The sequence below is a fragment of the Macrobrachium nipponense genome, chromosome 1, assembly GCF_015104395.2.
Source record: "Macrobrachium nipponense isolate FS-2020 chromosome 1, ASM1510439v2, whole genome shotgun sequence".
Lineage (NCBI taxonomy): Eukaryota > Metazoa > Arthropoda > Malacostraca > Decapoda > Palaemonidae > Macrobrachium > Macrobrachium nipponense.
This window is the reverse complement of record NC_087200.1, coordinates 28,947,124-28,973,300: the sequence shown is the minus strand read 5'-3', so window position 1 is coordinate 28,973,300 and position 26,177 is coordinate 28,947,124. Positions and strand designations below refer to the sequence as shown.

Below are 26,177 nucleotides of genomic sequence, written 5' to 3'. Positions count from 1 at the left end.
ATAGAGAGTTTTAAACTTGAAACTACTAAAAAATAGCAATTTTGTTTCGCCTTTACGAAAAAGAAAAATCTCAAAAGCAGTATCAAGTAGGAAGTCATGCTCTGACGATCGATTCTGGCGAACGAGATTATTGCTGGAATCAAAAGTTTCTAAGAATCAACTAGCGCTTATTACCAGCGATACCCCTCGACGCCATCTGTCGAGCGGCGATTTAACTGCTGATGGACAAAGTGCGTTTTCTTATCTCTCTCTCTCTCTCTCTCTCTCTCTCTCTCTCTCTCTCTCTCTCCTCTATGTTTATTCTGTCTTTAGTTTGCATTTATAGTAGCTTGTCCTTATCGCTATCAGTTCTATGCTGGCGGGAGAGTTTGAACGTACTAGGTGTACTGAGTTCGATTTGCAAATAGATAATGAATGTTCAACGAAAGGAACAGCTTTGTAACATAGATTTGCTTAAAAAGGAAAATGTTCCGTAAGATTCCGACACCTAGTTTTCGAATGATATGTTGAGTTCTAAGTAGTTTGACTGGTTTTAAACTGCAGTAGTAATAAATATTTATTACTTCTATAGTACCTACGGTAGTAATAACTAGTAATAATTGTAGTTCAGCAGTCTCTTAGGAAACGCACAAAAAAGGTTTCTATTTTCGTAGCAAGGTAGGAGAAAAAGGTACGTTTTTTTTTTTTTATCTAAAGCGAGATTGTTGCTTGAGCTACTGAGAAAAAATGTCCTTATCATCTCTGTTATCTTTCAAGGTAATAAATTTGACTTTCTGTCTGAATGTTGAAGAAACCTCGGCGCGTTTCTTACTTGTTCTATTTGTTAAAAATCCTAAACACAATAATGTCAAACTATTAATGGGGAAGTTCCCTAGGACAATTATTTTATTGCATCAATTGTCAATTTTTTTGCAAATGGAAATATTTCTTTTTCAAATGAAATCATAATTTCATGGAATCATGAACGGTTAAGGAAATGAGTTCGAAAGCTTAGGTTCAAAAAGAGCAGAGATATTAGAGCCTTCCGTTATAAATACTCAAGACTCTAAATGTGTGGAAATGAATGAAACTGCCTTGCTTTTTATTTATTCAAGAGTCCAACACAGTCACAATTAAAGAACTGACATGCGCGTGCACATACACATATACACACATATATATAACCAGAGGCGTATTAAAGGGGGGGAGGGCCACATGGTCACGTGGCCCCCCCCCAGGGATATGAATATTAGGACATTATTTCCTTTCAATGAGTCATTATTAGTAGCTAAAATTTGCTTAGTTAATGATTTTTTCAACAACAACTGTACTACAACAAAAACAATAACATCAACTACTTCTGTGTATATATACGTATATGTGCTTAAAAAATCACAGTAGATGCACGTGACTTCATAAATAAAGCGAATACCACGGGAAATGATAGTCAGGCAATCCAAGCGCTTTCGTCTTTATTCAGACATCGTCAAGGAGCTACTAAAGTACAATCGGAGAGGAAGGCCTCAGGTACAAACAAGATCAGGAATACCAGATGGTTAATTATCAAAAAGGGTAATAGATTTTATCACACTTTTTGCAAGGAATTTCATATATGCAGCCTGGAAGATCTTTAGGAGAATTTTTGATTACTAAACTCTTGACATTAATATTACTGAAAACAACATTTAGTTTAGTAATCAAAAATTCTCCTAAAGATCTTCCAGGCTGCATATATGAAATTCCTTGCAAAAAGTGTGATAAAATCTATTACGGACAGACTGGCAAATCTCTTTCACAGCGTCTTAAGTAACATCAATATTCTGTGAGAACTGGGCAAATATCGAATGCATTATTTGTACATATGAGAGATTTAGACCATCCTATTAACTGGAGTCAAGCAAGAGCCTTAGTCCCATGTAATGACACAGTTAAAAGGAATATCATTGAATCTTGTTTTATCAAGTCAAATAATAGAAATGTTCTAAATTTAAGTCTTGGTTTATTTAAACTTGATGCTTTCATAATGAAAAAAGTTGTAGATAAATATAAGCAACAAAATTAATATATTCAGTTTTTACATGTTTTGGACTGTAAAGATACTTTGTAATTTCGGTTAGGGTTCAGAATCTGTTCAAGTTTGTGACCGTGTGATTTCCGATATCCTGGATTATCCCTTTTTATTTTTACCCTTTTGATAATTAACCATCTGGTATTCCTGATCTTGTTTGTACCTGAGGCCTTCCTCTCCGATTGTACTTTAGTAGCTCCTTGACGATGTCTGAATAAAGACGAAAGCGCTTGGATTCCTGACTATCATTTCCCGTGGTATTCGCTTATACGTATATGTGTGCATACATATATGAATAGTGATATATATATGTACCGTATGTGTTTACATGTTGCATATACATATATATATATTATATGTATGTTCTATTATATATATATAATAATATAAATAATATCTATATAGTAAATATATATATATATATATATATTAATATATATATATATATTTATATTATATATATATCATTATAATAATTTATATATGTATATATATATATATATATATATATATATATATATATATATATATATATAATATATATATAAATAAATATATTTATATATATACATTATATATATATATTTTATATATATATATATAATATATATATATATATATATATATATATATATATATATTGGGTGGTGTGTGTGTGTTGTGTGTGGGGGTGTGTGTGTGTGTGTGTGTGTGTGTGTGTGTATACAACTTTCTTTCATTAGTGTAATTAATTATTGTGTTTATGGGAAAATATTAGTTGATTTATTTATTTATTCAGGTTCCCGGAAAAAATATGCGGACCGGAGTTCATCTGCGCGGGAGATAAGGTTGGCGGGAAGGACGCGTGTAAGGTAAGTCTCTTATTGATATTTGATTTCACATTCTCTACTTATTTTTTCAGTATTCTACATCGGAATTTTGTTAGAAATGAATTTTTGCTATAAGTTTGATTTTTGTTATTCATTTGTTTTCTACCTAAAGTATGTTTTTATTAACTGAATCGTTTGCAAAATACAAAGAAGCTGTTTGCCATTCATCCCCGGCCATGTTTGCAGGCAGTAGCGGGATCCTGCAAAGATATCATCTCTGAATTATTAAGAGGACTCTCTCTCTCTCTCTCTCTCTCTCTCTCTCTCTCTCTCTCTCTCTCTCTCTCTCTCTAAGTTATCATTATATTGCGTAGTATAAATTCCTATTGACAATTTTCGCTCATTGGCCTTCATTATTTCCAAGTTCTTATGCAAAATGTAAAATTTTATGTTTCCCTTTCCATTATATTTTAGCCCTTCCTCTTCAGTCATTGTCTTTTCAGTTATTCCGCTTTCAGCTAAATGACTATTGCTCCCCTTCTTCTCTTAATTGTTATTTTGATTTTCTCCCTTTTTAATGTTATTTCTTCCCCTTCAGTGTCTTCTGCTTCGTTCGATTTTTCTTCTCGTCGGATTCCATATCTCTTCGTGTCTTTTATTCCATCGTTGTAACAGCAGGACTATAGTGTCATTCCTTCCTTTCTCCATTGTTTTATTCTCTATCCATGTACTTTCATCTTCGTCAGACATTATCTTTATTTCCGCTGTCATTTATTACTTCCATTATGGTTTTTGTTTACCGATAGTTACTTCTAACTAATTGAACAATAGTTACTCTTTTACCATCCAGTATCAACGTTTGCTATATCATTTCCTACTTCTTAATGATTCCGTTAAAAATGAATCCATTTATCAAGTATCGTACTATAATTAATTTCAGTACCTCAGCCGACATTAAACCCACTATCATGAGTTCCACTTTTTATGTTACTGACTCCACTGTCAATTTCTCGATGTTCGGATCCCACAATAATCTGTAGGTCCCGTTGCTCGGTAACTCATTGGTTCCTAGCCACGTAAAGATGTCTAATCCTTCGGACCAGCCCTAGGAGAGCTGTTAATCAGCTCAGTGGTCTGGTTAAAGTAAGATATACTTAATTTGACTCCACTGTCACTTGCTCCCCCCTTAGGGAGACTCTGGAGGACCGCTGATGTACAACGTCTTCGGGAGATACGTGCTCGGGGGAATCGTCTCCACGGGACACGGGTGTGGGCAGTCGGCGTTTCCTGGCATTTACTCTGCGGTGGCACCCGTTCTCCAGTGGATACGAGACGTAGCCTTTGTCTAAACCAGTGGTTCTCAACCAGGGGAGAATTCCGCCCCGCCGCCACCCCGCCTAGGGGCTAATATCAGTTTCGGGGGCGTAGGGTTAGGGAGGAGGAATTGTGACCACAGATTGGCAGCCTCACACTGGCTCTAGGACCATCACAAAATGAAGTGTGCATCGGTACTCGCTACTGAGAAGTCAAGCAAGCTCTGCTTTCTCTCCACTAGCTTGTGTGTTTGTGTTAGCATTTAGTTGCATATTATTTGGAATGCACCTTTTGAGGTAGACAATTTAGGCAATGGTTGGGGGATGTTGGGTGGTCGTGGAATGACGTTTTTAAATAAGGTTAAAAGGTGCATGGGACTAAAAAAAAAAAATGTTGAGAACCACTAATCTAAACGGTGCTCTGAAACGTTTCCAGTTGATTTACATTCTGAATAGTCTTTGGAACTTTTCAGTAAGTTGATTTATAACCTGAAAAGTCTTTTTTCGAATTAGTTGTAGAAGCCTCTTGACGTTTTCATTTCATGAGATTTTTGACGAGATCATCAAATCATTCGATTTTTAAAAGATTTCTGAATACGTTCAAGAGTGCAAGCCGAATTGGGAGTCGCTGAAGTAATTAATAATAACAAATACACAAGGACCTCCTTCTTAATCCTGCATAAGAGGAGCCTTCGCTTTCAGTCAAATATGATGAATAATTATTCAATGACTCATTTATCCTTTTGGACACAAAATGCTGCTGGAGACAAGGACCCTTCGGAAAGAATTGTGACTTTTAGATATTTGGAGCAATATATTTTTCATCTTTCTTTGAATGCGCTCCACTAGCGAGGTATTGAAAATGACTCATGCGCTAAGCTGAGTGCCGTCCCCTGTTAAATAATTGCCCTTATTTCTGCGAAAATGTATTAGTCCTTTTTTTCCGGGAACGCCACCCTACATTGCGCACATAGAAATAAATGTTACAATAGCTTGATTATATATCAGGATAATGACACATGCGTATTGAGTAAAAGTCGCCATCTTTGATCTTTTAAAACCTGTCAGTCTTTCTTTCGACTTGTTAATACCAAATCCTTCTGATGAGAAGTCTTGCAGTTACAGCTGATGTTATAATTACCATAAATACCACGCATTGCGATGTTGCTTTCATTGAAAAGGCAGAGGAATTATTCATACCAATGCTCGCCTTATTAGAGAGACTTGAGATCGCTCGCGCGGAGGGAAACAGTTTGCTATAGATTCCCAAAATAATGAAAAAAAAAAAAGGAAGAAACCTTTGTGCCTCTTGACTTATGCAGTAAAGTGTGTATTTGGTAGTTAGACGAATGTGGTGGGTAACAGCTGAAGTGAAGAAGGCCTTAAGGTTAAGGGAAAAGGGGATATTTACACAACCTTTTTTTAGTTATTTTTAGTATTTATATGTTTATGCATATATTAATTGTTCATTTTTAGATTATATCTTGATGTGCTTGCTGTTCATTTTTATTTACTTGTTTATTTGTCGACAAAGAGGTGACTTGCGTATTGAATGAAACTTATTGCTATATTCACATATAGTCATATCAGTCTAACTCACCTAATAGTATATAAACTATCATTTGATCAGCAGTTTGATAATAATTATGACATACTTATCTTTACATTAATCAATCTCCATAACTATTTAAGTTATATAGCTCTTAACCAATATGATTAAAGGCTGGGTTAGTAATCCAGGGGCGTGCCACCTGCCACTGCATGTATGCAACTTCACTTCATTTTGCGGCTGAGTGGTTCTTGTCACGCAGAGAACAGAGGACTTTCGACGGATTTCTTCCTTTTCATAGAAAGACTTCCCGTTTAACATTTTTTCCCTGAGCATAGGTCGATGGGGCGGGCAACTTAATAATTTCAAGTTGTCCAGAGTCCAATGGTTCATAGTATTATCAAATTAAAAATGGTACATAATGAGAGTGAAACAAATGAGGAATTAACACGGATGCAACAAGGTGCAGAGAGCAAAAAGAGAAAGATACAAAAGAGTGAATTAAATTACAGACAAATAGAGATAAACAAATAGGAAATAAGTATATACAAAAATTTAAAACTTTTAAAAAATAACTAAGGGGAAATATTATTTTGTAGAAGAAGAAAAATACATCTGACATGTGAGCAATGAGGCGTCAAGGTACTTTGAAGTTATGTGGATTTTGCCCTAATCCTTCAAGAGAGAGAGAGAGAGAGAGAGAGAGAGAGAGAGAGACCGCCAACTTTCGACAACTCCTTAGTGAAAATTTACTGAATAATTTACTTTTTTATTTAATGTCTAATGGTTAAACAAATAAGCAGTTCCCTTTACTCGTTACATATTCAATCAACTAACATATTAAACTTTCGAAACCCTCAGATGATCGATAAGTTTATTTACTTCAAAAGTCAGTGGATTAAAATAACGAATTAGCTGATTAGCTCATCATTAAATCAACCAAAGTGTTCAGTAGCTCATTAAGCAGCGAGTGATTCATTAAGCAATCAACTAATTAGTTAGTTAATAAAATAACAAGAGAAAAAAGATCTTTGATTCTTAGATTGCATAAGAATTTTGATATTTGTATTATGACATAGTCGTCGGATTGATAATGATAGGAATGATAGTGAGAAAACACAAAGCGGACGAAAATATGATGATGATACTGATAACTTTGGAAAGGAAAGTACTTATCACCTTAAGGATAACTGAAAAAAGGGAAGAGAAGATTACAATAATGCCCATAATCAGAGACAACGGAGGTCAGAAGTAATGAAAATGTATAATATTGACATAATCGTGAAGAAAACGAGAAGGAGGAAACAAAAAATGGGAATGAATATCCTCATACCTTCAATTTTGTGACACCACGGCCTAACAATTCCCAGCCCATTCCAGTTTCCTGGAATCTAAGGGAATTAACGCTCAATACCGAGAATTCTTATGAATTTCTCTCTTCTGAGAAATGAAGGGAGAGAGAGAGAGAGAGAGAGAGAGAGAGAGAGAGAGAGAGAGAGAGAGTATTCTAAAGAAGAGAGACTCATTCCTCATTATGCCTAGAGCGTTCCCTCACATGCTTTGCAGAATTAATATGAATGAGTGTGTTATGAGTCGGTTCAGTGATATTAAATCAGGTCTATTCAATTTACCATATATCGATCAAATCGAAGAAGAGGAAGGAGAATAAGAATAAGCAGAAGAACAACAAGAAGGAGATGGGGAGGAATAATTTTAATAATAATAATAGTAATAATAATAATAATAGAAGAAGAAGAAGAAGATGAAGAGGAGAAAGAGAGAGAGAGAGAGAGAGAGAGAGAGAGAGAGAGAGAGAATATAACGACAAAGGAATAGAGAGGGAAAGGAGGGTGAGGAAAGAGGACGAGAAAGAGGGGAAGAGTAGGAAATAATCCCTTCTCATTGTTTTGTCATGTAATAATTATTTTTTTCTAGACGGCTTTTCCCCTAGGAAATTCCCCCCCCCCCCCCAACAACCCCTCACATTTTAACAAATGGATAATGAATTCATTTCTATACGACTTTTCCCCTTAGAGAGATATTGAACATAAGGATACTGATTCCACGTCCTAATCCTCGGACGGTTCAGGGGCCCTATACTCTGAGGGTTTCTGCCATTTCTCGGCGGTCACTCAGACGAACAGCGGTTACAGCTAGCTTTTTACAAACTGTCGACATGTGTGACATTATCTATATATGGAATATTTTTATGTATATACATTTATGAATTGTTTTAATACAATATGTAGATGTGTCAATATATATTTCTCGAACAGAATTCGCAGATTCCTGTTGTAAACATATATGAACTAATATATATACGTATATCTGTGTGTGAGTTGTGTGTGTATTATATGTGTGTAAATATATATCTTTATAAAATATGTTTTATGTGTGTATGTATAAAGGTCAAGCTTTGTTTTTTGCAGGAAAAAGTAATTTTCTTCATATCCGAAAAGAATCCTTATTCTCACTGCTTGAGGTAGATGCGGAGGCCGATGGGGTGGACAGCCTAGTATCTTTGTCTATAACTCAGGGAAAGCGAAAGTAATGAGAAAATTCTGGGAAGAGAGACTTTCTCAACATTTTGGCCAATTTTTGGAAGGGTGACCAACGATGAAAGCCCAACTCTTGTGGCCACAAGCAATACCCAGCAACAGACGTTAGTAGTCTAATGCGAGCGGCAGTAGGTCACAACGCTATGAATACTTTTGAACTTCAAAAAGACAGTTCATACATACTTACATCAATAAAGTTGTATATAAAACTAGTATAGTTTAATTATAAGTGTGCGTCTTTATGTAAAAATAAAAAATATCTTCTATTACATTGTTGGGAGGGCCCTATGTGACTAGGTAGTCTCGTAAAAGCATCCAGTAATAATAATAATAATAATAATAATAATAATAATAATAATAATAATAATAATAATAATAATAATAGTTTCCACACCCTTTCTTCTAATACTGAAGAAACATGAGTGAATTCTTTCCCACTCTGTAAATTATAAATGGAATCTCTCTCTCTCTCTCTCTCTCTCTCTCGCTCTCTCTCTCTCTTCTCTCTCTCTCTCTCTCTCTCTTTATTTATATATATATATATATATATATATATATATATATATATAAATGAAAAACCTTTATGTATACATAGCATCACGTCTTATATATTCAGTGATCAAGTTATTCATTTACATATATATACATATATATATATATATATATATATCTATATATATATATGTGTGTGTGTGTGTGTGTGTGTGTGTGTGTGTGTGTGTGTGTGAAAATGAAAGAATGTGTGCTGAACGCATGTATATAAATACAAACTTCTCCATATGTGCTATATATAGTGTCCCTGTGGTGCCTACTAGAATATTCTCTTGGGACCGTCAAGGCCAGCGTCCTTCCATCAGTCAACGAAATAATGAACAAACAAAATAAGACAGAAACAGAAAAAAAAAAATACCGTCTCCGGTAACGAAGAGAATGCGAGAGGCTTCAGAAATTCCTTTGTTTCTAGGCGATTCTCAGTCTACGCTATTTCAGGTAAAGTAAGTCGGCATGTGCCTTCCCATTGGCCAATCAGCTTTAATAGAGACAGGTAGGTGCTTTAGGTAGTTCGGAAACTGTTCTTTTTTCTCTCCATTTTCCCCGTACTGGCATCAAATATGGAACATAGCAAGGGACGGGGGATATGCAACCCACGTCTTCATGCTAAGGCCCCACGGTTCCGTCTCTCTCTTTCTCTCTCTCTCTCTCTTATTTACCTGCGTAGGTGTACACGAATCTAATGATGGCGGCCAAACCGCTGACAGATGGCACACTAAGAAAGACATAAGTAAAATGAGAGCTTTCGAAGGCATTCGTTACGCAAAGAGTTTTATACACCTTTGAAAAGTTCTGAAGAATTTCCGATTACTCGTAAGAGTAAATAACCCTTCGATGTATGTTTTCAAGCTCACTGATGGCTGTTAGCGGAAGGTAAATCCTGTCAGTGAGCGTTTTGCTGTGCAAGAACAGGAAATTGTTTGATAGGAGTATAACAAACTGCGAATTCTGAAGTAGAATTGAATAGTCGTAAAAAAGCGTTCTCTCTCTCTCTCTCTCTCTCTCTCTCTCTCTTCAACGAAAAGGCTACGGGAAGGAGCCTCGAGCTCCATGCGGATATTGTAGACAGACGCCAGCCATTTTGGATCCTCATTTCCAGAATCCAGAAAAGTTATGTAGGAGTCTTTATTATTATTATTATTATTAATTATTATTATCGGTGAAGTGAAGTACGCCATAAATGAAGTTTCTCAGACAAAGACCTCAACAAAGAGTTACGGCATTACCTAATCAGTAAATGCTTCATACTACACGGTATCAGAATTAGGAGGGTAAGTCTTGCAACTCTCCTTTTGTGTGAAGAGGCATTCGAACATCACGTACTATGCCTTCCAATGGGGAATAATAACAGGATAATTATAATTAATCGAGACTCAATTCAACAGAGTAAATTCTAAAATAAGAGCAAAAGATGCCTTAACATAAGTTGCTCTGAACTTGTTAATTTCTTTCGAATGGAACAAATCGAAAAGCTTGAGTAAAGAAATTGGATATATGGAATGATGACTGAGTGACTGAATGACTGAATGAGCTGCATTTTCAGGGGAAATGAATGAATTTTGAATGGCCGTGCTGAATGAATGAAAGGAATTCATTCATTTCCCTCTAAATTCCAGCTCATGCAGTCATTCAGTCGCTCAATCATAATCCCATATAGCCTATGGGATATACTCATATCCCATATAGCCTATATATATGGGATATATACTCGAAGGTATATATATATATATATAATATATTATATATTATATATATATATATATTAATTCCTTAATATAGAATTTGAAATATTTTATATATTTAGACAAATAAATTTCATATTTATATCTTAAATATTTTCTCGGTATTTTTAAATTCTAAAATTCCATCATAATTAATAGTTATCAGATATAATTATCCGCTTCATCAAGCATTGGCGCGTCACCCGCCCTGACAGCCCTTCGAGGTCCCCTCCTCCCCGCCCCCCGAGGGGGGTGCGCCCCACAGGTTGGAAACCACTGCGTTAAGGCATCCTTTGCTCTCATTGTAAAATTTATTCTGGCATTTCCCATTGGAAGACATATGTAGTACGTGATGTTTAATAGTTCAGTGGATAGTTCAGTCAGTGGATATATGACCGAATACCTTAGCTAATAAAGACACAAACGTTCCGCTGAATAATAATCAGTGGGTAATCCGAATATGAATAATTCCAGGCAAGAGCTTTAATAACTGATAAATACCGAGGATGAATTCGTGAATATAAAGGAGAAGTTAATCCTGAAGGAATGATTAATCAGAATAAATTAAATATCATCAACTGATAGACTTGAATGTTTTATTTTAACCCACCCTACTGAATAGACATCAAGCGCTTTATCTTGTGGCATTGTAACACCCGACAGGATACTTTTTCCGGCAATACTTCGTATGGCGCTATTCAGTACCTTGTTCTTTTGCCCTCAACTACGAGCTTCGGAATTCTCTGCCTTCTTCAATATTCCCTGATTTTATCATCTTTTTTAATTTTTCCCTACCTTGTGTGTGCATTTAACTTAAACCCACTTCAGACAAAGGAAGAGAACAGGAATACTGAATAATTTCAAAACAATATTCATTACATAATCATAAGGTAATTCAATATCATCCGTATGAAATCATTTGTAATAGTAAGGTTATTATACTCGAATTAAATACAAGTGTCAAGAAAGAGACAATGGAAATAATGTTGTTTTTTTCCGCACTTAAACAGCCATTGTATAAAGGGGTTAGTAGTTGTCTGCACCAATCAGCCTCCCTCTTGTAGATTTAAAAAGGATAAAACGAAAAGCCCTTTTAATCTCTGGAATTCTCAGAACACGAAAAATGGCAAATAACAGTCGTTAAAACGAAACAAAAGCCAGACCTTTATTTATGCAAATAATTCTAAAATGTCTTTTGTTCCGCTTCTTAGAAAACCGAGAAAGCCGAGGAAAATAGAAGTGAATGAAAAGAAAAAAAATAAAAAATATAAAAAATCATGTTTATGGGAGCTCTCGCTGATGGGGGAATATATCCACCCCTGGCACCCAACCCCAACCCCCCTTTTTTCCCCTAAGAAATAGATCAATGTTTACCAGGAATATGCCTTCTCCTACCACCTCCCACCGTCCCCACCCTTCCCTCCTCCTTCCCCTCCTCCTTTCTCTACTCTCCTCCGTGCCGTATGTATTGGCGGAATGACGGGAGGAGGAATGAAGGAAGCAAGGTGTTTGCATCGTTGCCAATTTAGCAGAGCCTTCCATGTATGCCAATAGCTTTACTACGAACTGTTTCCATGAATTTTAGCTGTCGTAGTAATGCAATAATGATATAGTGGCTCTGATATTTATCTATGTTGCAAATAAATACGCGAAAATCACTTATTTCCAAGGTTTACTTTAGGTTGTGCTCCAAGTTTTGACGGGTAAACAGACCAACTGGCAACAGTGGGTGTTTGGTCTGAATGGAGTTGTAATCGACCTAACAGCTTTTGTTTCATGTCGACTTTTGTTTATATGTTATTTAATTTTTATTTCCCTTTTTCCTGCGCAAGAAAGTACTGTCTACTGTTTACCTCGCTCTGTGTACTGTAGGCAAAGTTTTTATCAAAAGTTTTTCCAAACCCCCAATGATCCGGCTGCACGGCTGCTCTTCTAGTATTACTCTCAGCTATTTTTTTTTCCTCTTCTCCCCTGGCTGTCCAACTTCTTTAGTTTTTATTTCCATTGTTTACAGTCAGAGCCATCTAGTAATTGATTTGTCTCTGTCATTCTAGCACTGTACGTCGATTCGTCCCGATAATGTTGAATTATTTAAGGGAAAATATTCAGATAACTTTAGGTATGAAGACTTCATAACATATATATATACATATATATATATATATATATATATATATATATATATATATATATATATATATATATATGCAGTGGATCCAAAGTTCAAGGGTCAAAAGTCAAATAAACGTCTAACCGTGAGGTCAGATTCGAGGTCAAAAATATATTTTGTCGCCAAAAGTAGAAAAAGGACGTTCCTTGGTTAATGAGGTTGTGTTTCACGAACATTTTTTGAGTTCTGATGAATTTTACAACCTAGTAATAATAATAATAATAATAATAATAATAATAATAATAATAATAATAATAATAATAATAATAATAATGCCGCTTTTTAAATTCACTTATCTTTCCGTTGACAAATTCGTAGACATTTCTTGTTCTTTTATCAAAAAAGAAAAAAAGAGCAAATCTTTAGTAATCTACCAATATATTTTTAGATTGAATAGTGATAATTAATGTCATTTTTTTTTTCATTTAACTTCATATTTTCCCAAACTACGGCCTCTTTAGTATCAAAGACAATTATACTACTACATGTTTCAATGAGCAGGGTGACAAAAAAAATGGCTACCTTATCCTTTTCTCACACCTTTATTCTTTTTTCTTCATTAAACAATCAATATTTGGATTGACTGCAATGTCGTTTTTGACTTCTGTTTTAGATTGTTTGTCATGACCTGACACAGAGGCCTTAGTATTACTTAGGAGTTTTAGTCTACGCCTCAGGAAGCAATGTTGTATGTATAGTATTGCATATATATGTTGGTATGATGCACATATACATAAATATAGTATATATGCATATATTTGTGCGTATATATATACACACACACCTATATATACTTATATATCCAATGTATCGCGAACGAACACGTGCTTCAGAATATCCTCAAATCCACGGTAGATTTGTTTGGTTTGTATGGTGTTTTTACGTTGCATGGAACCAGTGGTTATTCAGCAAAAGGACCAACGGCTTTACGTGACTTCCGAACCACGTCGAGCGTGAACTTCTATCACCAGAAATACACATCTCTCACACTTCAGTGGAATGCCAGAGATTTCGAACTCGCGGCCACAGAGGTGACAGGCCAAGACCAAACCGATCACTCCACTGAGGCGCTTAAATCACACTGAGAACAAGTGCTTATTCCAAGTCCCAGTTTCACTCACCTTCTACCGTGGATTCAAGGATACATACACACATACATATATTCATACAAGTATGTACATATATATATATGTACATATATATGTATACATATATACTTAAGAATGGAAGATGTAAGTAATGTATATGAAGAGATGAACAAATATACAATATATGTTATATATTACTACGAATTTGTGCCGTAGTCTTTGTCGTCGACTGCTCCGATTTTCTTATCTGTCTTCCGTCTTCCACGAATTAAAAGAAATGATCAATACTAAGACGGTCGCGATTACAATGCGACAAAATGAAATCGTAGAATAGTAGCAAGTCCCATGCCATTCTCGGAAATCAGACTATAAAAAAAAGAAGAAGAAATAAAAAGGTATGGCTGACGCTGTACAAACCAACGGATATTAAAACCCTAACTTGACCATACGCTTTCTTTAAGACTGAAGTCTAAAAAGCAAATTACATCAGACTTGGTATATATATATATATATATATATATATATATATATATATATATATATATATATATAAACTTCAAGTCTGATGTAATTTGGGTTTTAGCCTCCAAAGTCTTAAATAAGACAGACTACTTTGGCGCAAGCGCGCCACAGTATATGGAAGGACAAATAATCATTAAAAATAAAGGCAGTGATTGTTTGTATAAACAGGTTGAAGGTATGGCAATGGGATCACCCCTCGGTCCCATGTCTTCCCAAATTCTTATGCGTTCCCTGGAGGAGGCCATGTTGGAAAATTGGTCCATTTATTTTTATCCTCTTGTGTATAAACGGTTTGTTCGTTCTTTTCAAATTAGCTTTCCATGCTGATCAATCCCTCTCGTGTGTCCTCGCTGGACAAGTGGTTTTCGCGCTCGGCTGCCAATCCGGTAGTTCGAATCCCGGCTAGTCCAAAGCAGAATCAGAGGAATGTATTCATTTCTCGATATAGTGTGGCTCGGATCCCACAATAAGCTGTAAGTCCCGTTGCTAGGTGACCAATTGGTTCCTAGCCACGTAAAAATATCTAATTCTTCGGGCCAGCCCTAGGAGAGCTGTTATTCAGCTCAGTGGTCTCTTAAAACTAAGATATACTTAACTTAATTCCTCTCGTACATTAATGAATTACATCCTAATGTCAAGTTTACATGAGAGAGAGAGAGAGAGAGAGAGAGAGAGAGAGAGAGAGAGAGAGAGAGAGAGTAAAATGGCCGATTACCATTTTTGGATGTTTTGATGTTTCGACACGGTGATAGTTTTAACACTTCCGTTTTGAGAAAAATGGTGCTGTCATGTCTGGGATCAAACTTTTGCAGTGCTTGTTTTTATAATTGTAAACTCAATTCAATTTTTACCTCGCTCCATCGGGCTTACACTCTGACCTCTTCCTTTGAATCATATCATTAAGAAATGTTGTTCATGTATAAATATTTTCCCGATAACTGGTTTTCCTCGCATGTTTTCTTCAACATTGCAAGAATTTTCTAAATAAGAAACTTGGGCTCGTCTCCTTCCATAAGCACTGTTCCACGAAAGAAACTATATCCCAGGATTCCATACATCCAAGATCGTACTGGCTGCAGGTTGTCCAGTCCTGAGTTTTCTAATGTCAGAAATCACACACAAAATTTGTTATACCATTATCAATTGCGCTGACTTCTCTAACGAGTCAAAAAAGCCGTTTACACGAACTGCTCATTTTAGAGTCGTTATTTATTAAGCAGTTAGGGCCGAAGTTCAACTTCGGCCCTAACTGCTTAATAAATAATGTTTGCTTATTATTACAATACTTGGTGCATACTCTCGTGCCTGTATTGTTACGTACAAAGGAATAGGTGAATGTGCAGCAAGTTTTAAATAGTAAATTGTAACTTAACCTTATTCAAAATATATTTTTCCTTTCAAAAGTTCGTACCTATTTCTCTCCTAACCCCCTCGTTTTCTTTCTGTAAATATATATATTTATATATATGTGTGTGTGCGTGTATTTGTATATACGTAAATATGAACACACACGCACACACACACACACACACACACACACATATATATATATATATATATATATATATATATGTGTGTGTGTGTGTGTGTGTGTGTGTGTGTGTGTGTGTGTGTACTGAGTTTGCACGGGGAAATGAGTATTATTGAACAGGTTACACAGAGAGATATAGCGATAAAAATTACTGTGGTGAGCAGGTCATGACTCGAGCAGAGAGAGAGAGAGAGAGAGAGAGAGGGGGGGGCACATTCATTCCTCTCTCTCGCTCTCTCATTCCCTCTCTTCCTTGTTGAGATACAACGGTAAAAGGGTTGTTGTCAGGCAGGTAGTAGTGAGAGAGAAACTGTTGTCATGGCAACCCTATTCTCAGGTATCCTAAAGGGCGTTCTGGCAGTAGACGAAGTAGGATATTCTCCATATCCTTTGCCTGCAGGATATACGTACAAATTACAAATGTCCCTTCTTGCATGTAAAATTAAGTGACAGAATACGAAGGTGCAAGTCAGGTATTAGACTTAATTTTTGTTTTAACAAATAGTTGTTGATGAACAAGTATTGCTGCTTTGTGTTATTGTTTTTGTTAACATCATTATTATTCATTGTCTCTGTTGTTGTTTCCTATGCTTATGAATGTAATTAGTAGATAGCAGTAAAAGGAACTATTTACTCTAACAGTCCTGATTATTTCTTGTACGAATCATCGTCTAGTTCGATGATATTTAAACAATACGGAACACAGAATACAGAAAAGACATTATTCATTTCTATAAATTAAAATCTGAATTCTTTAACAATTAAAATAACGGAAATGACATGTAGAATTAAGGCTGTAGGTAACGGGGTCACGAACTCGGACAAGGGTACTTTCATTCTATTTATTTATATTTGGGCCAGTATTGGGAGAGTCTGCCCGTGTTGGCCGACGGTGAGTCGATCTGTGGAATTTATGACCAGTATACTATTACTCTTACAAACAGAAATATTGCAGAAAAAAAAAGATGGCTTCACATCTCATAAAAGGAAGTCATATTTAACAAACTATACTCGTTTTTTTTCATCTGTCCACCCACCTGTGGTGCTCGCGCATGGTAATACTGCATCCCGGGCTTTAAATAGTTACGCTGCGTATAAGTTTTAGGTCAATAAAAGGATATCTGGGTGTACATTTGCACCTGAAAAGTATTTTGATAATTTACTGTATGCGAATTACACCGTTAATATTCGATTAAAACACTTTTCAGTTGTAAATGTACACCCAGATATCCTTTTATTGACATAAAGCTTACACGTAGCGTAACCACCTAAAGCCCGGGACGCAGTGTTACCATGCGCGAGCACCACAGGCGGGTGGACAGATGGAATAAAAACTAGTATAATCAGGCAAATCAGTTAATAGCCTGCGACGTTTATTAGTTATTTATTAGCTATGGATGTTCCTAACTAGATCCAATCGGTTTGATCAGCTATATATACCAGTAGGCAGGCCTTCTTGAATGCCTATTAGAATGGCGTAACAGACGTACTTCACAGGAGTGTAAGAAACCTTCGAGGGGTCTACATAGATTTCAATAAATATTTGATCTTATATAACTTTATATTTTACAATATAATTGCTCTTTCAGTTCATTTGCACACGTATATAGACGTATAGTAGTACATGTAGGCTTGCTGATATATAAATAAATGAAATGTATATATATAGTTATTCACATATGCATACACACAAATATATATGTATATATATATATAATATATATATATAATATATATATATATATATATATATATATATATATATATATATATATATTATATATATATATATATATATATATATTTGTGTATGTATGTGTGTGCATCACAGTAAGAGAAAGATGTACAACAAATAATGTACACATGAAGCTACAGGTAAGTAGAGAAAAATAGACTTCACCAGTTCAGTTTCCAACGACTCTAAAGAATTTATGGTCAAGAGCCATCAACTAAACTGCAATAATCTTGTGAATTACTGTAACATTAGAAAAGTTATGGTCAAGCATTAAATAAAAATGACGTCCTGTGAAACAGTGACCAAAGCTATGATGGCGGCTGAACGGTATAAAGAGCCCCCTAAGGGAATGCCGACGGAGACATCTATTTATTACACGTTATCTATTCTTCATTTTCCGGAAACCTTTCATTACACTCTTTTCCCGAAAGGAGATACAGGTGATATATTCTAAGTTATACATCTATATACGACATTCCCCCTGTGTTCTGGGCCTTTTAGAAGCTTTTAATGTACTTCCATCCGCCTTTCAATTACACGAAAGTTATTGTAGCGATGCATGCAACGAGGCGCGTTTTGGCGGTGTCTCCTGGAGCGTGTGACAAACGTTGCAAAATAAATTCGCCCTTTAGGTGTTTACTGCATCACCCGGCACTTCAATTACACCTGATGGAATGCCGGGAAACACGCGACAGACGAGGGTCTCTGAGACGTCGGTTTCACTCCTTTGTTACTTTGAATGATGCGTTGTTGCGATAACTAAGATGCGGGATAACGCTATTGGACCACGAGCCTCATTATAAACCACTGCCTTTTGCATCACACTAGTAACCAGTGTTGTAAGTTTCATTATCATTTGCTTTTACCCTTACTAGGCATTAGCCAATTTGTTTTTTATCCGGGGACAAGATGCTTTTAAAACAATATTCTTAAAAAAACATTTTTACATAGAAAAGGATAAGGAGACTGTGTCTTCCAACGATTAACAGATATGCTAAACTACAGGCCTGAAGTGACAACAAATTATGCAAAGGATCGAAATCATTTCAATGAGCAGAGATTTAATAGACTTTTTTTCTTTTGTTTACTTGAGCGTGTCTCGAAATTTCTCCGGACAGTGGCACACAAAATGAACAGACATCGTCTGATGCAGTATTAGATTATATATATATATATATATATATATATATATATATATATATATAATATATATATACATATATATATATGTGTGTGTGTGTTTTTATATAACTATGCAACACATTAGTGGGAAAAACTTCTTGCTGCTTTGGACAAGGATAGTTAGAGCGGGGCACTTGGAAGTATCTGATCATGGATTTCACTAATTAGATTTATATAGCGGCCAATCAGCTATCATCTTCCGACGAACACCTCAATTTCTCATGACAATGTCTTCATATGACTCATATTCTACAAAACTCTTTGGTAAACTGAAAACTAAAAATTTAGTAGCAAATATGTATCTTTTCCAGATACATATTGCTCGGTGTACTTGAAATAATGAAAACCCATCGGAAATCTTTAAAACTAATCTCAAAATAATGAACAGAGAAACTTCAGTCTCAGTAAAACCCACTGACCGAGGCACGGCTGAACGGGTCTCTTTAGACTCTCTCCTCTAGTGGTGGATTGACCGCCATATTGGAAAGTGTTTCAACTCCACCTTCAACTGTTTCATCACTGGATGTTTTATGGAGAATGCCGGGCTCATGGCAATTTCCTGGAAGGACGAAGAATGGGAATGTTGGTTAAAAGGAGGCCGGCATTATAAGGGTTCTTGTATGAGTGAGAGAAACTAGCAGTCCTGAAAATGCCAAGAAATGTGGATTTCAATTTGCAAGAAGTGCTTCGCTTTTCGAATTGTCATTTGTAGAGCGGTTATGATTTTTATTTATGTGTGTGTGTGTGTGTTTACTAGCGGAATAAGAATGCTTCTACATACACACACACACACACACACACACACACACTCACAAACAGACACACATATATTAATGTTTGTTAATGTATTTCAAATGTTGGGATGTGCAGAGTATGTCATAAATTCAAACTTATGAATGCATACATACACGCTCACACAATTATATAGTGTATGCTTATACATATGTGTGTGTGTGTGTGTGTGTGTGTAAGCGCGCGCGCCCAAGCCTAAGAGAATATTCTTTGCATATCACAATATTGAGAGAGAGAGAGAGAGAGAGAGAGAGAGAGAGAGAGAGAAATCAGTTATCAATCCGGTACAAGTATTCGCTTGTATCCTCTGCTATCAGTAATCTCCCTGTAACCATGCGGAGAAACTCACCCACTCGGCATAATTTTTCGTTGGTTAATAAACCACGTGCATCTCATTCCAAGTGTCTACTTGAAGCTTTTTGTACAGTAATACTTGGGCTGGGTCTTTTCAAACGAATACCTCCCCCCCACCCAAACCCCCGCTTCTCTACACGCTACCGAACGCGAGCGCCAAGACAACTCGCCCCTAGACCCCCAGTCAACAACCACGCCAGGTAACCCCCTACCCTGCCCTACACTCTACAATCTTCCCCGCCAGCAATAAAGAATGCTAGCTGAAGCTCTTTGCCGATTTGTGCTTGCAGCAGCCCTGTTATGGTACTAGTTTTCCATTTATCATCAACTTCTTCTTCTTCTCTTTCCCGTAGCCAAGTTTGTGTGAACAATAGACGAGGCTCTTTCTCGGAAACTATCATTTCCTTCTGTCAATATTGACATTTCAGCCCAGGCCGAAAAGGCTTCCGAAGAAGTTACGATATAGCTCGCTATCGTAATTACCAGAATCGCCAATGAAAAACCTTAGATATTTTCATCTTAGCTTATGTTTAATGACGAGGAATCATGTGTGTTTATATTCGCAAGAAAGCTATAGGTTATGGTCTTGTAGATGTATCATAAACGCTCATTAAAATAATAATTATAATAATAAAGTGTCCATTTTCTGTATCACCTGTCATCTGCCTTTTCACGAATTAGCTGAAGAACGCAAGTTTCACGAATGATAGCAAATAACAGAGAACAGAGAAGCAATCTAAAAGATTTCGATGGTGCAAAATCATTAGAGAAATAGACTGAAAAATAGATTTATAGCTTATTTGCCTCAGCTGTGTATTACTAAAAGCTACAATATCTTACTGAATAACGGTCACAATAACATTCATCGTTACCTTCATTGAAATTGCTGATGAATATTGACAGAAGAGCATGATCGCAACAATCGCCCATGTCTTGGATAGTAACCGTCAGAGCTTGAGAAACCAATAACAATTATTTTCAATATTGCTGAATTGTGTCGTTTCATGGAAGAAGTAAAAAGTATATCTGTATATATATATATATATAGTATATATATATATTATATATATATATATATATATATATATACGATATATATACGTATATACCAATAATACTGAGATATTCTAACTGCACTTAAAAATGCCATGAAATTCAGGCAGATGAAGAAAGTAATTAATTGAAAACAAGATGGTAATAATAATAATAATAATAATAAAATAATAATAATAATAATAATAATAATAATAATAATAATAATAATAATAATATGAAATAAAACTGTTTCCTGTCTGCTGTGCTTCCTTTTCTTATCTTTTCGGTTGTTGCGTAATCTAAGAAAAACCGTTATTATAAAATATATCTGTCAAGCAGGTCTCGCTCTCTCTCTCTCTCTCTCTCTATCACACAGCTCACAAACTGATTGCCATATGATCGATTCCCCGAACCGAACCAGTATGCCTTTGTTGACATAGGCCTAGCATTTGGTAGCTAGTGGTTAGTCGACGGTAGATCGTAGCGAGAGAGAGAGAGAGACGGGGTGGGGGCCGGGGGGAGGGAAAAGACAAATAATAACAGAGAAAACGCAAAGAAGTGCTCAAAATCCGTCAAAATGTATGCAATGAAAACGGGAGAGCCTCGACGATGGCAACTCGTGTGTGGAATTTTTCATAATATATTCACAAGATAAGACTCTCTCTCTCTCTCTCCTCTCTCTCTCTCTCTCTCTCTCTCTCTCTCTCTGCAGTTATGAATCATGCTAGATAAAATTTTTTCCAAGACAAAACTACTTCATGCTTTCGGTTTCATTCCTATTGTAATGCATGATCTGTTTTAAAAAATAAAAAATAAAAATATAATTATAATATACCTACAAAGAAACTCTACACAAAATTCATTAGCAAGAATTGTAATAGCGGCTTTTATAAGGAGTAAGGGATAATGATGATAAAGACATGTTGTATTCAGTTTTGAATGCAAGGGAATCGTTCAGTTGCCAAGCAGAGAGATAAAGCAGGCATCTGCTGTTCTGTCTTGTGTCTGGTCGTTCATGATACCCGATAACAAAGAGGTTAAAAGTTTAATGTTTAGCTCTCTGAACTTCAGAGTGGGAGATGATGTACTGAAGCAGATATGAGATATTTGATTCAATTGGTCCAGTGCAAAAAGTTAAGTATATCTTAGTAACCAGACCACTGAGCTGACTGACAGCTCTCCTAGGGCTGGCCCGAAGAATTAGATATTTTTACGTGACTAGGAGCCAATTGTCATCTAGCAACGGGACCTACAGTTTATTGTGGGATCCGAACCACATTATATCGAGAAATGAATTTCAACCACCAGTAATGCATTCCTCTGATTCCGCGTTGGCCGGGCCGAGAATCGAACTTCGGGCCACCGGATTGGTGGCCGAGCGCGAAAACCACTCGTCCAACGAGCAGGTCAAAGTATTATGTACTAGGCCTACTATCTTATAAATTCAAAATGTAGAAGTAACAGATATAATTTGAACACATGAAATAAACTGACAAAGATTTTAATTGTATTACAGCGCTGGACTGATATTAAAGTACAATACACGATTGGCTTACCTTTCTACCTTTCTCTTGTGTGAGCTCTCCCTTTGCCACGCCCCTTCACGATTTTACCTTCCTATGTATTCCAGCGAACTTCATTGTTACGTCATCATAAAATGTGTTTCACTTTATAAAAACTTGGCTTGTCTCTGAAGACTATTTCAAAAGCTTATAAACTGACTATTTCAAATACTTATAAACTTAAGCATGGCAAAAGTTCGATAGGCCTATAATACCCACCAATACCCAATGGAGGTCCTGAACTCACATGAGCGGAGAAGTGATGCACAAACCCTTCGCAAGATCAAGGTTGCATGATACTGAAGCTACATTGGTTTTCAGGCATCACATTATTACTTAGCTCGGTAAGAATGTAAAGTCGGTGGCTTGCGCAAGCATGATTTTACTAAGAAAGAACCGCTCATACCAAATCACCGATGCACCTAATAACCCGTCTCAGCGTTTTAACTGAGCCAGGATCATCTTGTGTTGTACCTATTGTGCTGCACACATTCAATTTATACTGTGCCATTCTTCCAGAAGTCCCTTTTCACCAAACAATGGCTTATTCTTTGCTACACAATGGAAATGGGCTTTTGCTCACCAGAATATCAATTTCAATTATACAAACAGTATTATATAAATGAATGGTAAAAACGATTCAATTCACTTCAGATCGCTAGCAAGAGGGGTCAAAGGAGGAAACCAAAGTTTGAATAACAAAAAAAAAAAAAAAAAAAAAAAAAAGAAGTTTGATAACTGACATATGATATATGATCATTGTTTCCGAAATTACAAAACGAAAAATAAAGAAAAATACATTTCATAATGATTGTCAGAAACACGCTACAAAATATAAAAATAGGTTTCAGAAGCTCGCTTCTTACTATTACGTCGAACATCTCAAAGAGTAACGATCATTAACTAGCACAAGGCTAATGTTCTGATAAATGAAATTGCTTGGCAGCTTAGCATCAAGATAATAACCGTATATAGATGGATACAACGAAAGAGAGAAAGGAAGTGCAAATACGTTGTTTAGAAGAACATGACCCTGTTGCATTAGGCCTAGTATTCTCCACGATCAGCGGATTATTGACATGGTTCGCTTAAACTTAAAAACTCCCTTATAACGGGCATCGCACAAACGATTCACAAACAAAATACTAAAAGAGAGAAAGGATATGGTTTGAAGAGTTGTCTATGTAGGCACATTAGATCTAATATAAGTAATTTTCTTCATTTTGCATCACTGAAAATTTATAATTGTTTGTATCAAGTGTTTGCTGGACCTGAATATCCAGAACGAAGAAAGTTATATGCGGTGGGGGCTCGTGGCTATCATTCATAGGGGTGCTGTTCATTACATAATTTTTTTAATTCCTTGATATTAACTGCATAAACACACACATTCTCTCTCTCTCTCTCTCTCTCTCTCTCTCTCTCTCTCTCTCTCTCTCTCTCTCTCTCTTCCCACTGAAGAAGGCAGCAGAACCGCTACCGAAAGCTACTATTTTGAATTTTACTCATTGCCTTTAATGTGGTTATCGTTTTTTCCATATTACTACATCTCGCCACTGAGTTGATTATTCTGCATTACATATCATCAGTATCATCACTAACTTGATCATTATCACTAATAGTACGTATTGATTAAGCTTTGACGAATTTCAAAACAATTTCAAAGCACACCTCCCTCCAACAGCTAGACTAACACTGCTCCAGAGGGCAGTGCCGTCTGCCGTGGCCACGGCAGTGATCACTGCTGAGTGCTCCCCTACCCAGGCTACCTTTCCGCGCGGGCTGACTGCCATTATCACCCTGCTAGCAAAATTAAAACTGCTGAGCTCCCCAGTTCCACAGGTTTTTTTCAGTTGATTTGCTTTTTTTATTTGCGAAAACAAAAGAATAGTAATATTTTTTTAAGGATTATTGTTAATCTATACTTATATTTTTCATATTCATGTATCTATTCATAATTTTGTGCATATAGTATGTGAAATCTATAGCGGGGGCTGCAGTTCCACAGTGCCTACTGACGAGTGACGAGCCGCCACAAAATATGCAGAGAATATATACTGCACTATACTGGCATTCATTAGAAGGATTATACGTAACATTATGCAAACAGCTTTTAAAGTAAATCGCAACTGTAATGTTGCATAGTCTAGGCTGAAGGTATAGTTCCATAGACTTATGTTTTCAAATGTTCAGATGATGGCATAGCCTTGGAGGTATAATAGCGAATTTCTTTAATTTAGTAACATATTACAACAATATAAAAGTATATTCTAAAATCTAGTCCAAATAGGAAAATGCGGGAACTCTTGGCATACATTAACGGCAATAGTTGTTCAGCGTTGACTTCATGCACTTAAGAGACAGTTGCCATCTAGATAGTACTTGTATATTTGTAATACGTTTTTGAGTAGTTTACTTGTATTAAGCTAGTAAGACTGAGCGCATACTATGAAGCTTTTCATTGATGCATTGGACAAATGAGTATATACCGTGGTAGTTTTGAATACATTAGGCGATAGGTATTGTTTATGTATTATCACAAACATACTTAAGCTATTCATGACATTGTTTTCAGAAATCCTACGTGTTATCTGCTGCAAACAAAGCATGAACAGCGATCTTGCCCTGAGGATTACAAGAAGCTGCAGAACAACTAGCTATCAGGTAACCATTCACAGCTTAGATATGCCATAGAGGCACAATGGGGTTTGAATGGACGTGACAATATCGCTCCATGTTAGTGGGTGGATTGATGTAGGACCTCTTGCTAGAGGGGTGAGTGTCATACCCATTTGAATACAATATACGAAATACTTACCTTTCTCGTTAATCCTTTCAATATTTTTCTTGTATTTCAAAGGTTTGTTTACGGAGAAACTATTCAAAAGATCTACCAGAAAGCTGTTATCATGCCTCGATGCATCTCATGATTACAGCAATCTTGTATTATCTACTGCGTTTCTTATTAACGACAAGAGGACTAATCTCGGAAATTTCCTCTCCTTTCAGTTCAGTTGCGAGGAAGGCTTCGTAGTTCCAAGTTCCTTGGAAATGGTAGAAATGATAAGTATAATCGAGAGGAATTTCAAGAAATACTGAGGATTGTCATAGCAGCGCGATAACCGTGCAGGTGGAATATTTAGTTCTGTACATATGCTTTTGCCTTTATTTCCTTTTGCCGTCTTTATTCCGATTGCCAAGCAATCTGTTCTGTGGAAGCTTGCCGTACACGTCATTAATAAACTTTGTTTCAACAAATTTTCGCTTACTCGGAGAGTAAGCCTACAAACGGCTTTGTTGTTCTTCTTGACTTGAAACTCGAGGTTTTTCGAAGAACATGGTGTTCATTCGAAAGAAGTGACAGAATGTAGTGGGAAATATATAAAAAGATCAGTTATTAGAACACAGATAAATGAACAAATAAATAAATCAATAAATAAAAATGAAAGATATTAAAATACAAGTTGAATTATATTACGGTAGTAGCGCTGCATCTTCGTTTGGTTGACAACGGAGGTTGTGCGGGCTCCTGAAAGCTCGCAAATTTGTTTAAAGTGCTATTTATTTCTGTTATATACATCACAATTATGTCCACACGATAGGAAACTTTTTTTCAACTTGTACTTTTCAAGCGGATTACACTTACACTGGCAGCAG

The 26,177-nt window shown here is 36.1% G+C and overlaps 1 protein-coding gene across 6 annotated transcripts in view; it reads left to right on the top strand.

Moving 5' to 3' along the window:
- The window catches only part of LOC135219190 (venom protease-like), a 47,854-nt gene that overhangs the window by 21,416 nt on the left and 261 nt on the right, over positions 1–26,177 (top strand). For 2 of the 6 annotated variants that reach the window (XM_064255744.1, XM_064255741.1), the window contains 2 exons: positions 2,826–2,898; positions 4,047–5,743. In XM_064255744.1, coding sequence (XP_064111814.1) covers positions 2,826–2,898; positions 4,047–4,068 — 95 coding nt within the window. In that variant the 3' untranslated portion in view covers positions 4,069–5,743. Of the gene's footprint in view, positions 1–2,825; positions 2,899–4,046; positions 5,744–8,147; positions 8,634–25,095; positions 25,185–25,529 lie in introns of those variants that run through there. The other 4 variants (XR_010315387.1, XM_064255743.1, XM_064255745.1 and 1 more) reach the window with 4 other exon arrangements.